A 12,656-nucleotide genomic window follows, 5' to 3' on the forward strand; every position below is an offset into this window, starting at 1 on the left:
GATATTATGACGTATACTTTTCCTGAAAAATGCATTGCATCTGGAAAGACCTTCAATGCACACTAGCAGCAGAGCTTGCCTGGGTCCTCGTGGAGCTGGACACCTCTACCTGCTGACAGGATCCACCAGGCTCTGCATCCCGGTGATAAATCCCCAAAAAGACTGTTTAAAGGTGGAATTAGCAAAACACGATGCTTCACCTCAAGCACAAACACAAGAAAAAGCTCCAAACTCTGCTCCTACATGGTAAGAAATCTGCCCCCCTCTGAACAACTGCTGGAAATTTCCCTATTTTTGTAGCAGAATCACAAAATTGTTAGGGTTGGGAGGGTCCTCTGGAGATAATTCAAGGGCTACCTGGAGTAAATTACACAGGAACACGTCCAGGTGGGTTTTCAGCGTCTCCAGGGAGCGAGACGTCCTTGGGCAGCTTGTTCCAGCGCTCTTGCCACGCTCTGTGGCGGCAGCGCAGCGCTGGCTCCCGCTCCTGGTACAGCTGGCAGGGACGGGGGCGGGCAGGCTCGCTCAGAGCCCCCGGCGACAGCCAGGGACTGCAAAGCCATCAGCACCCAAGGGCTTTTTGGAGCTGTGCAGCCCCAGGGCCCTTCCTGTTCAACAACCCGAAAAGAGGGAGAGCAGGGGAGGTCGGGACAGTATCAATCGACACTAACGATCTGAAATGGTCCCCGCAACTGAGCTTGGACCAAGAGAGCCGGGAGATCCCAGCAGTGAAAACCTGCTACTTCCGTGCTCAGCAGCAAGCCAGTGTCACCCAGTGCTCCGGGAAATTACGGACGCGGAACGCTGTCTCCGTTCAAACGATCCAGTTATTAAATCAACTGCGATCCTTAACGCGTGCCTGGCACCCGGACAGCGCTCCCCAGGCAGCGCGGACGCCGCGCGGGGGGCAGGCGGGCAGCCCCGGCCGGCGGCCCCTGCACCTCATGCAGACGGGGGCTGCCAGCGGGAACAGCTCCGCGGGATCGGGGACCGGCCCCCGGGCTTGCGTGGCGCCCACCCGCCCAGGGCTTCCTTCCTGGCTTCCACCCCGACTTCCTTCCCGGCCCCAGCGTACATCGCCAGCCCCGCCGCCCGCCACCGAGCGCGGCGGGCCCGCTCCGTGCGCAGGCGCTCCGGGCCGCGCCTGCTCCGTTCCGCGAACGGCGGGGGTGCGGCCGAGCCCGCCCCTGCGCCCGCCGGGCCGCGCTCGGTGCTGTCCCCGCCTGCCTCCGCCTCCAGCTCCGCCCGGGCGCTGGGAGCGGCGGCAACTTCCCCTCAAGTCCGCCCGGTGGCGGGGGGACGATGCGACCCAGCTGAGCGCGGCCCGAGAGGGGCGGGCGCGCTGAGGACGGGCAGCGTCGGCAGCAGCGGCAGCCCCGCCGCCCTAGTCTGAGTAGCCCGGGAGCCGCCCGCCTCAGCTCCCTGCCCTCCCCCGGTCGGGGCGGGAGCCACCGCGGCCGTCCCATGTCCCGCAAGGCCAGCGATAATGTGGAGTACACGCTGCGGAGCCTGAGCAACCTGATGGGCGAGAAGAGGCGGCGGCAGGCGGACGGGTCCGCCGGCTCGGGCGCGGCGGCGGGCGAGCGGAGCCTCATCGCCGCCGAGTCCTGTTCCAGCCTCAACAGCGCGGCGTCGGGCGGAGAGCTGGAGCGGGCGGCGCGGCGCCAGTTCCAGCAGGACGAGACCCCCGGCTTCGTCTACGTGGTGTCGGTCTTCTCCGCCCTGGGGGGTTTCCTCTTCGGCTACGACACCGGCGTGGTGTCGGGGGCGCTGCTCCTCCTCAAGAAGGAGCTCAACCTGGACGCGCTCTGGCAGGAGCTGCTCGTCTCCAGCACGGTGGGCGCCGCCGCCCTGTCCGCCCTGGCCGGCGGCGTCCTGAACGGGCTGTGCGGCCGGCGGCCCTGCATCCTGCTGGCCAGCGGCCTCTTCACGGCGGGGTCCGGCGTGCTGGCCGCCGCCCGCGACAAGGAGACGCTGCTGGCGGGACGCGTGGTGGTGGGGCTGGGCATCGGTGAGTGCCGCACCGCCCCGCCCGCCTCTCTCCCGCGGGGACCCGGCTCTTGCCCGGCGGGGGCAGCGCTCCCCCGGGACAGGTTTAACCGAGCCGGGAATCGCCCGTCCCTGCACGCCCGCAAACCCCTTGCGGTGAAGCAGAAGGCGAAGTAGTCCCGGAGTGCCCAAGGTTGGGGAGCTGGCGAGGGGAACACTTGGCTGAGCGAGGTCCGGGGCGGGGGTCCCATGGCATCGCAGCGCGGTGTGCAAGGGCACCGTGTGTGTGCTTGCCCTCTTCGATTTTATTACAGGTGGTGTAGTCCTGCCCCGTTGCTGGAGGAGTTGTCTGTACAAGGTAGAATGGTCTCGTATCTTTTCTGCGGTTTCATGTTTAGGGTGGTCTGTGAGTGTTAACCCTTTGCGCCACATTTGAGGGGGTTCTGGCAAGTCAGGGGCGAGGAGATCGCGCCTGTCTTTCTGAACTCTACTACTGGTAGATATACCTCTCTACAGGTTCGCCGCATGGCTTTACTTGGGCACTAAAGGAATGCCGCTGGGCAAAATGAGGCTGTAATCTCCCTGGTCTGAATAAGTTAACGCTTGCTTTGGAAGGCTTTGGATTTCATTAATGATATACTGAACGTGAATTGCTGTTCTTTATTTGCCTTCCTTGGGTTGCGAGCAGTAGGTTCTCGTAAAACTTTGTAGCTGTCCCAAGGAACTTGCAGTGATGAGGGTTGTTTTCTCTGACCTATGGGACTATATCCTAACTAGCCCTCAAGCTTGGGTTGCTCTTCAGCTTCAGCTGCCATCCTATATGTCAGTAATTGAATTATACTCATCATCTAAGATGGGCTGTATGAGGCTAATCAGAATTCTTGGACTATAGTGGGTATAATCTTGCATCCCTTTCTATATGAAAGCACAAGGACAAATTGAGAACTAAAATTGTTTTAGTCTGTGTAGCAAAGTTATGTTTCTTAGCCATTGGATAATTTTCTGAGTCCTCAGGCTTGTTATAGACACACTTTCTCTGATGCAAATCATGGCCTTATTAAGGAAGAAAAGTTAGTGAGTCATAAGGGCTGTCAGAAATAAAATTGTCTCCTTCCATGAAAGGGCTCATGTTGGTTTTCCTGAACAGCAACATTCGTTGCAGTTTTGCTACCTCAGTTGGATGGGTTTTTGTAGTTTTTCTTTTGAATGCTATCTTTCTGCATGTTTTTTGTTTTATCAAGACTTCAGACTGCAGAATGTTGATAATATTAGTCATGAAGTTCAGGAGGCAAAACTGAATTTGACTATGAGATTGCACGCATAACAGGAATTTTGATGGCAATATGTAGTACATATATTTAGTACTAGATACTAAAAGTACCAAATGTGATGTCTTTTTGTGTTTGTAAAGCTTGTCATGTTCCTTTACTGTAACTGGTTACAATGACAACTTCAGGGGCTGTAGAGAAATGAAATGCATGGGTGGTTTGCTTGACTCCTGTGTGTGGGTATTTTGTAGAGAGATACATATGCATATTGGTATTGTCTGACAGTAGTGCAAATAAATGATATTCAAGTTGTTGGAGAGATATGAGACCTGGGACTTCATATAATCAATATATAACCAGAAATGAAAACTAGGAGCCCTAGATCTCTTGCACTGGGGAGAGTGATCTCCCTTTGGCCTCTGTCCACATCAGGGGTAGAGGTGGTGGTTCTGCTGCGACTCGGGAGACCTGAAATGAGAAATGTTCTGAGGATTTTGGAGCACAAAGACAATAATTTGTGTTTTAAAAATGTGATGTTTTGTGTTTTTTTTTTTTTTTTAATTACTTACTGCCTTTCTTTATGTGATGAAGCTTAGGGCCAGAAACAAAGCTTTACCTGAGATTGCTGTGACTGAAGCATGATAAGAGACTTCAGGAATTGCAGAGTCTAATCGTAACATGGTTTGTTTTACAAAAGAAAAAAACCTCTTGTGGTTCAGAGCTATTCTCATATAGCAAGCTGGAACAGTCTCTAACATTAAATCCCCCACCAGAGGGAGCCTGGATAATTTCATGAAGGCATTAGAAATTGGTGGAAGTTTTTCTTCCCTTTCATTTCTGAGACTTCTGACTATCATTTTACTGCCCAAACTGAGCCAGAGCTTCCTAGTGTTGGTGTGAGAAATCTATTCAGTAGTGTGACACTCCAGCGATAATACAAACTGCTAAAATGTGAGGGTGCAGTGGTGTTGTGTTATGAATGCTTTTCTACCTGAAAGCCAGTAAAAAATTCTTAATTTTGCATAATTTTATATATTTCTTAGGTTTCTTTTCTGTAGCTCTGTGCAAATTGCCCATCAAGAGATCTGCTCCAGATACATGTGGAATTTTTTGCATTTACTAAGTGAATTACTGTGTTATGATCAGTACTGTGGTGCTGTAAAAGCAGATGTGGTGATGTTCCTTCTGCCCTTGCTGGTTGCTGGGTAGATCAGTGTTAATTTTGTCTGTGTGAGAAAATGGCTATGACTGTGATTTATAAAGGAATAAAGTTAAACTTTCAAGGATGAAAACCAGAGGATATACATTGAAATGAGGAACTTCTCTCATTTGTCTGTCTTGTCCATATTTTACCATTTTCCTTAGAGCTTTTTTGAAATGGAAAAATTATCCTTTTTCTACAGCCATTACAGAATGAGATGTTTCTGGAAATAAAGACTTTCTCTCAAGGACAAGGCTAAATCTTCTTTTGTTGTAAATGTTGAATAGATTTTTATGGTGGAAACAGTTATGTTCCCTTTCTGCCCTTCTTCCCCTCAGTATTAATACAAAATATAGAGCATGCATAAAAAGGGAAAACATGTTCAGTATGAGCTTAGAATATCCTTAGATTTTTTCAGATCTGAATTTTTAAATACATAGTTCATAACAGTTCCATGATAAATGGCTTAAGAACAAGGTTATGGCCGTTATTCCCTCCCACCTGCCCATTTCCAAACACATTTGGTGTCCTGGACTCTTGAGGAGCTTGTCTGAGCCAGATGTCAGGAATGCAACACTTGGACAGATACTCATTACAGCAAATGGGGGCAAAATCCAAACATTTAGGAAATTGAATTGCATGTGCTTGGTAACACTTAGTATGAGCTTAGCTAGGTAAAGAAGTCATTGGTACAAAGTGTGTTCGGATCTTTGGCATCTGATAATGGTGAAAGCCTCCTTCTGTTGTCTTGGCTACTGTGCTTGACAGGAAAGCCGGGTTCTTCACTTGGCTCATATTTGGTCTGTCCCAAAGCCTGTGGTTAGGCCAGAACTGAAACAATAAAAGCAAGAACCAGGCATGACTGGAGATGAGTTATTTCTATTGAAATTTTGCTGTCTTGAGAAGGAAGGCAAAGAGTGAGAAGAGTAATCACTGTGGCTAAACCAGCAGAGACTAGAAACAGACATATTTGCAAAATCACTTCTTTTTTAGGCTGTGATCAGTCCAATGTCCTAATTTGCCTGAACCCATTGGCCATGGTTTGCCAACAGCTCATCTGTCTGCAGTGGGAGTTGTTTATCTTTCTGTCATCTGGGGATGTTGAAGGTTTTAAGCTTACAGCTGGTGTAGGTGGGTGTTGGCATGGTGCTTCAGGTAGTGAGCTGTTCAGGTTACTTTTTCAAGAACCCTTAGATAACACCTGTGGAAGGAAAGCAGTTTGAGCAGAGTTCAGGAAGTGACAGCATTAAGCTTGCTCCTCCATAGCTGATCTCTGTCTTCATGTACAGTCATTAGCTGGATAATTAGATACTCCTGTCTTGTCTGGCATGCAGAATGAATGGTGCTCAATTAATGATCAGCCTTTCAGGGTTTTGTTTTCTTGCTGAATGTGTGGCTTAGACATTACTTAATGCACACATCACCCAAGCTCTCATGAAAGCAGAGTTAGGATTATAGTATGTGTGTTTTACTGAGTCTGCAGTGCAATGGGGACCTGCTTGGTTAGGTGCTTTATGTTCTGCTTTACTTCTGTCTTTCATACATGAGGTTTCTTCTTCAATGCAAGCCTACAGTGCTTGCTTTGTGCTCAAAAAGTCTGTAGTATTTTTTTTAAAGGCTATATTTGAATCTGACATATGTAGTGCTCCTGGTAGCATCTTTTCACTACATATGTAGGTCATTTTCTGAGCAGAGGAAGCAAGACTGTACACAGAATTAGGCAGGAGTGAAAAGTTCTGGCATATGGTTGTGGCTCCCCTGGTGGGGCTGGCTTCTATTGACAATAAGGTTCAATGCCAAATGACAAAAATAACCAAATTTATCCAAAGGACTTGCATCATGTAGTACAAACACTGTATGATAGTTGAAGTGGTTAAATAAAGGTCTGCTGTATAATTTGGACTACTAGATATATTACTACTTTTTTTTTTTTTTTTTTTTTAATTTTTAATACAACTGGGCTTTTTCATATATTTTTTCCAGTGTATTTTTATCTTGGAGAACCAGATGAATCTTCTCATCCTCACTCAGCAACCCGATATGGGAAGCTCTGAAGCTTCAGTCTGTTTTTATAACTGAGTGTCCACCAGCTTTTTTTAAAGGAGTTTACACCTTGGTACATTTTGGAGTCACCTTCAACCCCAAATATGCTGTGCTGCTTCTGACAGATGCTTGTAATTTTCAGTCCAGAGGTTCATAGGCTATTTTTACCTCTGGAGACAGTGGTTTATTAGTATAAGCTGGCAGTAGGGATGGATGGGTTGTTGCAATTGATTCTTGTGCTGTCAGTGCCCACAGATGGTCACCCAAGCTTCCAGGATCTAAAGGTACTGACATTACTGTGTGTGCTCAAGATTCAATCTCTGCATTTTAAGAGCTTAATCTATTCTTGTGCAAAAGCATCTGGAAGGATACATTAACTTCTGATTGGAGCTGAAATCTGTCAGGGTACCAGGATTAATTTAAGATTAAAAATGGTATATTTTGAAGTCCTCTAATTTTGTGTGCCTTGGACAGGATACTACGCTCAGTTCTGTGCTCAGTTCACTGTCACGTCAACAAGCACTGACTCCATTATTGTTTTGTCAGATAGTATAATACAAAAATCAGCAATTTGCACATAGATGTTGCTACCTTATATTTAGTGACCATTTCAGAATAAAATATTAAGTACACAGAGTTATATCTAAAAGAATTTTTGATTCTTGTGGACACTCTTTAAAATCATAAGGGAGGTGTTTTGGCCTTTTTCTATTGTTTTTATTTAACTTAAGAAAGAAATTAATTCCCATGGTTCATAAACCTTGTACTTGTTTTCTGTCTTTAAAACATGGGACTTTTTCTAAAATAATTTTCCCTGTACTTGGGTCAAACTGTTCTATTAAAACATAATCCCTGTTGGATTATAAGTGTTATAAGTGTTTTTGTTTATTCTGGAAAAAAATAGAAAGCATCCATTTAATAACTGACATAAAATTGAAGTTATGGTCTTCTTACTCCTGATAAAAAGGCAACTTGAAGGAAGCTTGTAGTGTTAAACACAAGTGTTTCCTTACCTTGAAAAATTCATGTGGGCACTGTAGGTGGGCTTATTTTCAAAGTGCTTTGTTTGCTACAGAAACAGACCAGTGGCATCCACTTACTGTGATGTTAGAGACATCATCATTCAGCTGGAACTCTTGGGTCTGAGTGACTTGTTTGGCTGAAGTTTGCACCAGGCTTGTCAGCAGAGGCACAGGTCAGGATATCTGAGGACAGTCCAGGCAGCAGATTCGAGGTGCTGGCTTCTGTCTTGTGCTGTGCACTGTCAGAACTTGCACTTAATTTTTGTTCTGCACATACTAGTCTGTACTTTGCCAGTTGTAACCTGAGAAGCAATGAAAAACGTGAATCACTGAAAAGGAGGTGCTGAAAAGAAGAAGTCTTTTAAATTATGTTTTTCCTTATCTCATTTTCAGTAGACTTCAAGATTAATTATAGCAGATGTGTGCTCTTAAGTGGAGTTTTATAGAATATATCCTGTTTTAAAATGCATGAATTTCTTTTAAAAGTAGTATTTTAAGAATCTTGGGGATTGTTACATTCGAATATGGTAAGCTTTTGGGTTGCAAGTCCTACAGAAGTCCTGAAAATTGGTGATTTCTATTAAGATAGTTGAACTCAATGTGAGAAACTGTGGCTGTGTGGCATGCTGGCACCACAGAGATATAATGGGCCTGATGGATAGCTTTGTTTGCAAAATTGCTTTATGGGTCTTCCTCAGTGGGCTTTCACATCTGACCTGTACAATCAGTGTTTCTGGTGTGAAGCTTTTGAAGAGCCTCGGTCTGCACTGAGCTGCTGGAAGCCTGAAACCAGTGACTGATGAACATCAGGAGAGCAGAGTTCCACCTTAGGGCTTTTCTTTGCAATGATTATGTCTGTGAACAAGTATCAAGAGAAGCAGTTGTTAATTCTGTTGTAGAAATCTTGTGTAACATGGCTCTGGATGAGTCTGGAGCCATCTGATTACTTTAGTTAAACTCTCTGGAAGTCTTTGATGCAACTTGGGTACAAATACTTCTAAAATTTATTTTGCACATGATAGTTGTAGAAATTAAGGTTTAAAAGCACACATTCCTGTTCTTTCCATTTCTAATCTTCCTCTGATTTGTTGTCAGATTTAGACTGGTTTAGTAAAGGATTTATTCAAAGTAAATGCATGTTCTGAAGAGGATTTTTTCATAGGTGGTTTCTTATTTTGGCTGTTTATATACACAGTCACTGAACTTAGGTTTCTTAGCTCAGACAGTCTGTCCCTCCTTCCTTCACAGGTCCCTTCCAGACATGCTGCTGGCACAGATAAAATGCCACACTGTGACACCGGAGCCCTTCCCCACTCATCTAGCTGGCTGTGAATGGGCCACAATAACCTCTCAGCCATGGGGTTGGCCACTGTGTTCCCACATCTCCCTAGGTTTGGTTTCTTATTCAGCTGAACAGTAAGGGTGTCTGCTTCTTCTGCAGTTTGGGACAGACTTTTGTGTCTTCCTCCCTTTCAAACTGCAGATTCTTGTTTGAAGTCCCCATATGTGCCCTAGGGATTGCACCTGGGTTGACTTTCTTTGGAGTTCTGCCATCATTTCATGTGGCTGTGTGCTAGTGAGCTCAGACACTGAAGCAGTTGTGTTAATTTAATAAATAAAAGAAAGAGGTGTATATTTATTGATAAATGCAACTTTTCGCCTTTACCTTGGGCTTGTTCTTTAGTTGTCACTCTGGGGTTTTCCCCCGCTTCTCTGTAGATGAGTTTTTTAGTTGTGTGTACTCAGGAGTTGTCAACCCAGCTTCTCTGCCTGAACTTTTCTTCCACCCTCCTCCTTGATTTTTCCAGTGCAATTCAGCAAGGGAGCTGAAGGAAGTTTGTCCTCTGTGACTAATCTGAATGGCTTCTTGGTTCTCGTTTGAGCTGATGTTTTCCAGCCTGGCACTGACCTTGGGGCTCATCCTTTGTGAGTGTTCTACAGCAACAAACATATACTACTTCTATTCCTGAGTGACAAGACAACTTCCAGCCAAAACTTTTCCAGGCAGTGTGGAGAGCTGCAGGAATACCTGATGCTTTTAGCACACAGGCTGTCAGACACTGCAAGGCTGAGCAGTCTTCAGGGAGAAGTAAGGAGTCCCTTTCTTCTCCCTGAAGGCTTGTGGCAATTGCTTCAGGTGTCAGTTCTGGAACTTTCTGGTCTCTATTCAACACTGTGTTTGGAAAGATGTAAGTTCCACAAGTCTTTTCTCAAGTGGTGGCTTTGAGGAGCTCTCTAATCTAATGAACAGCCAGCCAAGCACACACAGCTGCATGCTTAGTTGTTTCTGAGGCAGGAGTCAAGTGGTTGTCAATCTCCAGATGATAGACACAAAACCAGGAGATGCCAGAAATGGCGGAGAACCTGCTATGTAAACAAAAACGTATAGCTAAAATTAGAGTCACCTTGACATTACCATATTTTCGTAGTCTAGACAAAATAAAATAGTTCTAGAAACTTGGTACCCTAAGTGGGAGCCCTATGGCAAGAGTTTGCAAGCCTTTTCCCAGAAGTGGGAGCTTCTGCCCACTAACCTGCAGAAACAAGAAGTAACAGCCCTTTTGTTTCCCTTTTTATTTGTTTAGGAGCCTCATGTATGTGGTTTTCTGTACTGTAGCTTCCCTTGAAAGGGAAGCAAAACCAGTGATTGTGGTTTTAATGTGTCTATGTGTATAATCACTTTACAAAAAGATTGTTTTCCAGCAGCTGGAAGTATTCAGGATGTGTTTGTGTTTAGCCACAGCTCTTCTACTTTGCTGTCTTTCTCTGGAAATACAGGGGCATGCATTCTAAGTTGGAAGGAGCAGAAGAACCTGCCTGGGGTTACACAGTTTGTATTGCCCATGCTGTGGGGTGTATGGCCTTGTAAATAGGGAATGTGTTCTGGTGAGTGCTGCTCTGAGAAATATCTACTGAATTGATTGCTGGCATGTGCCAGTGGAAGAAGCTTTTAATTTCTATTTGCTTATAGGAAATTATCTCTTTTCTGTGCAAGAACCCTACAAAGACTTGACCAATCTCCCTTTCTTAGTAACACTGGATAGTTCTCTAGGTATGTTTTTTTAGTTTCAGCACTCCTACTCTTGGTTCACCAGATAAGAACTTTGAACTTAGGCCTACTCAAAGGTGCCAATAATTTGAACATTAAATCCATCTTGAACTGACCACACTTCTAATTAATGAGTGGATGTCAAAATTTTGCATTAGGTTTTTGTTCTTTTCTGACTGTCTTCTTTTCTTCAAGTTGAGAGTCATAAAAGCATGAAGGTGACCTTTATGTCATTAAATAACTTCATGTTGTTAGGACTGATATGTTGCTGTGGGAGCAGTGCCATTGTTTGTAAGCCATCAGTTATATTTATTCTAATAGAAAAATTAAATATTGGTAATATTTGAAAATATAGCAGTTGCCTTGATTTATGCCCTTCCCTGAGCTGTCTTCTGTAGTAAATCAGATCTTGCTTTTGCATCTCTCTCATTTCCAAGTGCAAGAGATGAGCAGATCTGGAAGTACTCCTCCTTTTCCCTAGTGCAGTACCAGAGCAGAGCTGCTGTGCCCAGAGGAGTGGGCAGGGAGGAGGAGCGCTGGTGCCATCCTGTTCTCATGCCTTGAGGTGCAGTTTAGCCTCCAAAACAAGACCAGACCAGCTGGTGAAAATGGGCAGCTCCTGTTTGCATCCCTCTGATTTCCTCCCTTAAATTACCAGTGATTCTTGTTCAAAGCCTGTAATGGTACTATTTGGAAGTTATCTGTGATTCTGTGGGGGTTTAAACTAATATTATGAAAATTCAAACAGTATGACACTTAAGGTTTTACAGCTCTAGTCTTGGAGGAACTTGCATTACTTAACCTGGAAAAAATAGAGTTGTTGATTTACCCTATCATTAGCTCACAAAAATGAATAGGCAGTCAGGATTCAATAATTTCTTTAAGGAAGTGTTACATGATCCGATGCTGAAGGCAACTAACTTCTGAGCGTGTTGCAATTTTTTCTCATGCTGTTGTAGCATAGGTTTCACATTCCAGCTATAAAAATTGTCAACATTCCAATTGTAAATATTACCAGGCATTATGAAAAGGGAAAAAAAACCTACTATCTTAAAGGTACCTAAAGAAATTAAGAAATAAAACCTCTTTATTGAAGCTAATAAATATACTTAATAAAGTACTTATGAGATTTTTATAGGAAAAGTGATAGATGATTAAATTATGCTGAAAGCCATGATAAGAAGGATGGAACAACTTCAGCAATCTAGAAATATAACAAGCACAGGGCCTATATGAGGTGTTGGAGCCAGAGAATATTCTTACTGCCTCTTTGAACATCGTACTGGAGTGCAAGTGGGAACAGGGAGAGCTGGGAGCCTAAATTCTTGTATCGCTGGTGGAGGATGGTGTACCAGAATCCCAAAGTCAGAGACCTCAAGTCAGATTTAGTACTCCTTTTTTCAATAGGTGACAGTAGGAAAGAAATACCCATTCTTATGGCATTTTTTGTATGTTTAATGTTCAAGTCAGTGTGCTTTATTTGCTGTTCCTAGCTGTATGAAGACCTACTCTACCTGTTATTTTGAATTTTCTTTTCTGCTTGTAACTGCCTACCTAGGAAGCTTTGTTTATGAGGTTAAGGAGATAAAAATCATAGGGTCCCACCACTAAGTACTCGCTCTCTGATTTGCTTAGTTAATTTTTTTAGGATTGTTGATTGCAGCTCTGATGGGGAGTGTGGAGAGTCTAACATCTGAGGAAGGCAGTATGGTAATGGATGAACTGGAGCACGCTGGGCATGGAGGAAATAGTGGATAAATCCAAAGCTGTGTGTACTTTAAGCATGCACTTCAGCAAATGTTTGCATACAAGTGACTTTTTTGTTTGTTCACAGGTCCTTGATTATTGAACTGTTGAGGTCAGTAGTAGCTATGTTAGCACAGGAATGGGGAATCTGCCTGAGGGAAAAAGGTAAGACTGGTTTTATTCACTATGGAGTTCAGCTAAGTCTTTTGCCTGGTAGACTCCCTGCTCCTGCATTAATCATAGGTACTGCTGACCTCACCAGTCCAATTCACATTGGAACAGCTTGGTACAAATGAAATCTAAAGCCACCTGGGCAATTTCAGGATCCTGAAAATAGA

General features: G+C 44.7%; 1 protein-coding gene across 1 annotated transcript in view; it reads left to right on the forward strand.

Annotated features, from left to right (window-relative positions):
• The first annotated feature begins 1,178 nt into the window (after positions 1–1,178).
• Positions 1,179–12,656, forward strand: part of SLC2A13 (solute carrier family 2 member 13) — a 146,138-nt gene continuing 134,660 nt past the window's right edge. Inside the window, exon 1 of the mRNA XM_002193899.6 lies at positions 1,179–2,011. Coding sequence (XP_002193935.3) covers positions 1,465–2,011 — 547 coding nt within the window. The 5' untranslated portion in view covers positions 1,179–1,464. The remainder of the gene's footprint in view (positions 2,012–12,656) is intronic.

Source organism: Taeniopygia guttata, chromosome 1A (assembly GCF_048771995.1).
Source record: "Taeniopygia guttata chromosome 1A, bTaeGut7.mat, whole genome shotgun sequence".
NCBI lineage: Eukaryota > Metazoa > Chordata > Aves > Passeriformes > Estrildidae > Taeniopygia > Taeniopygia guttata.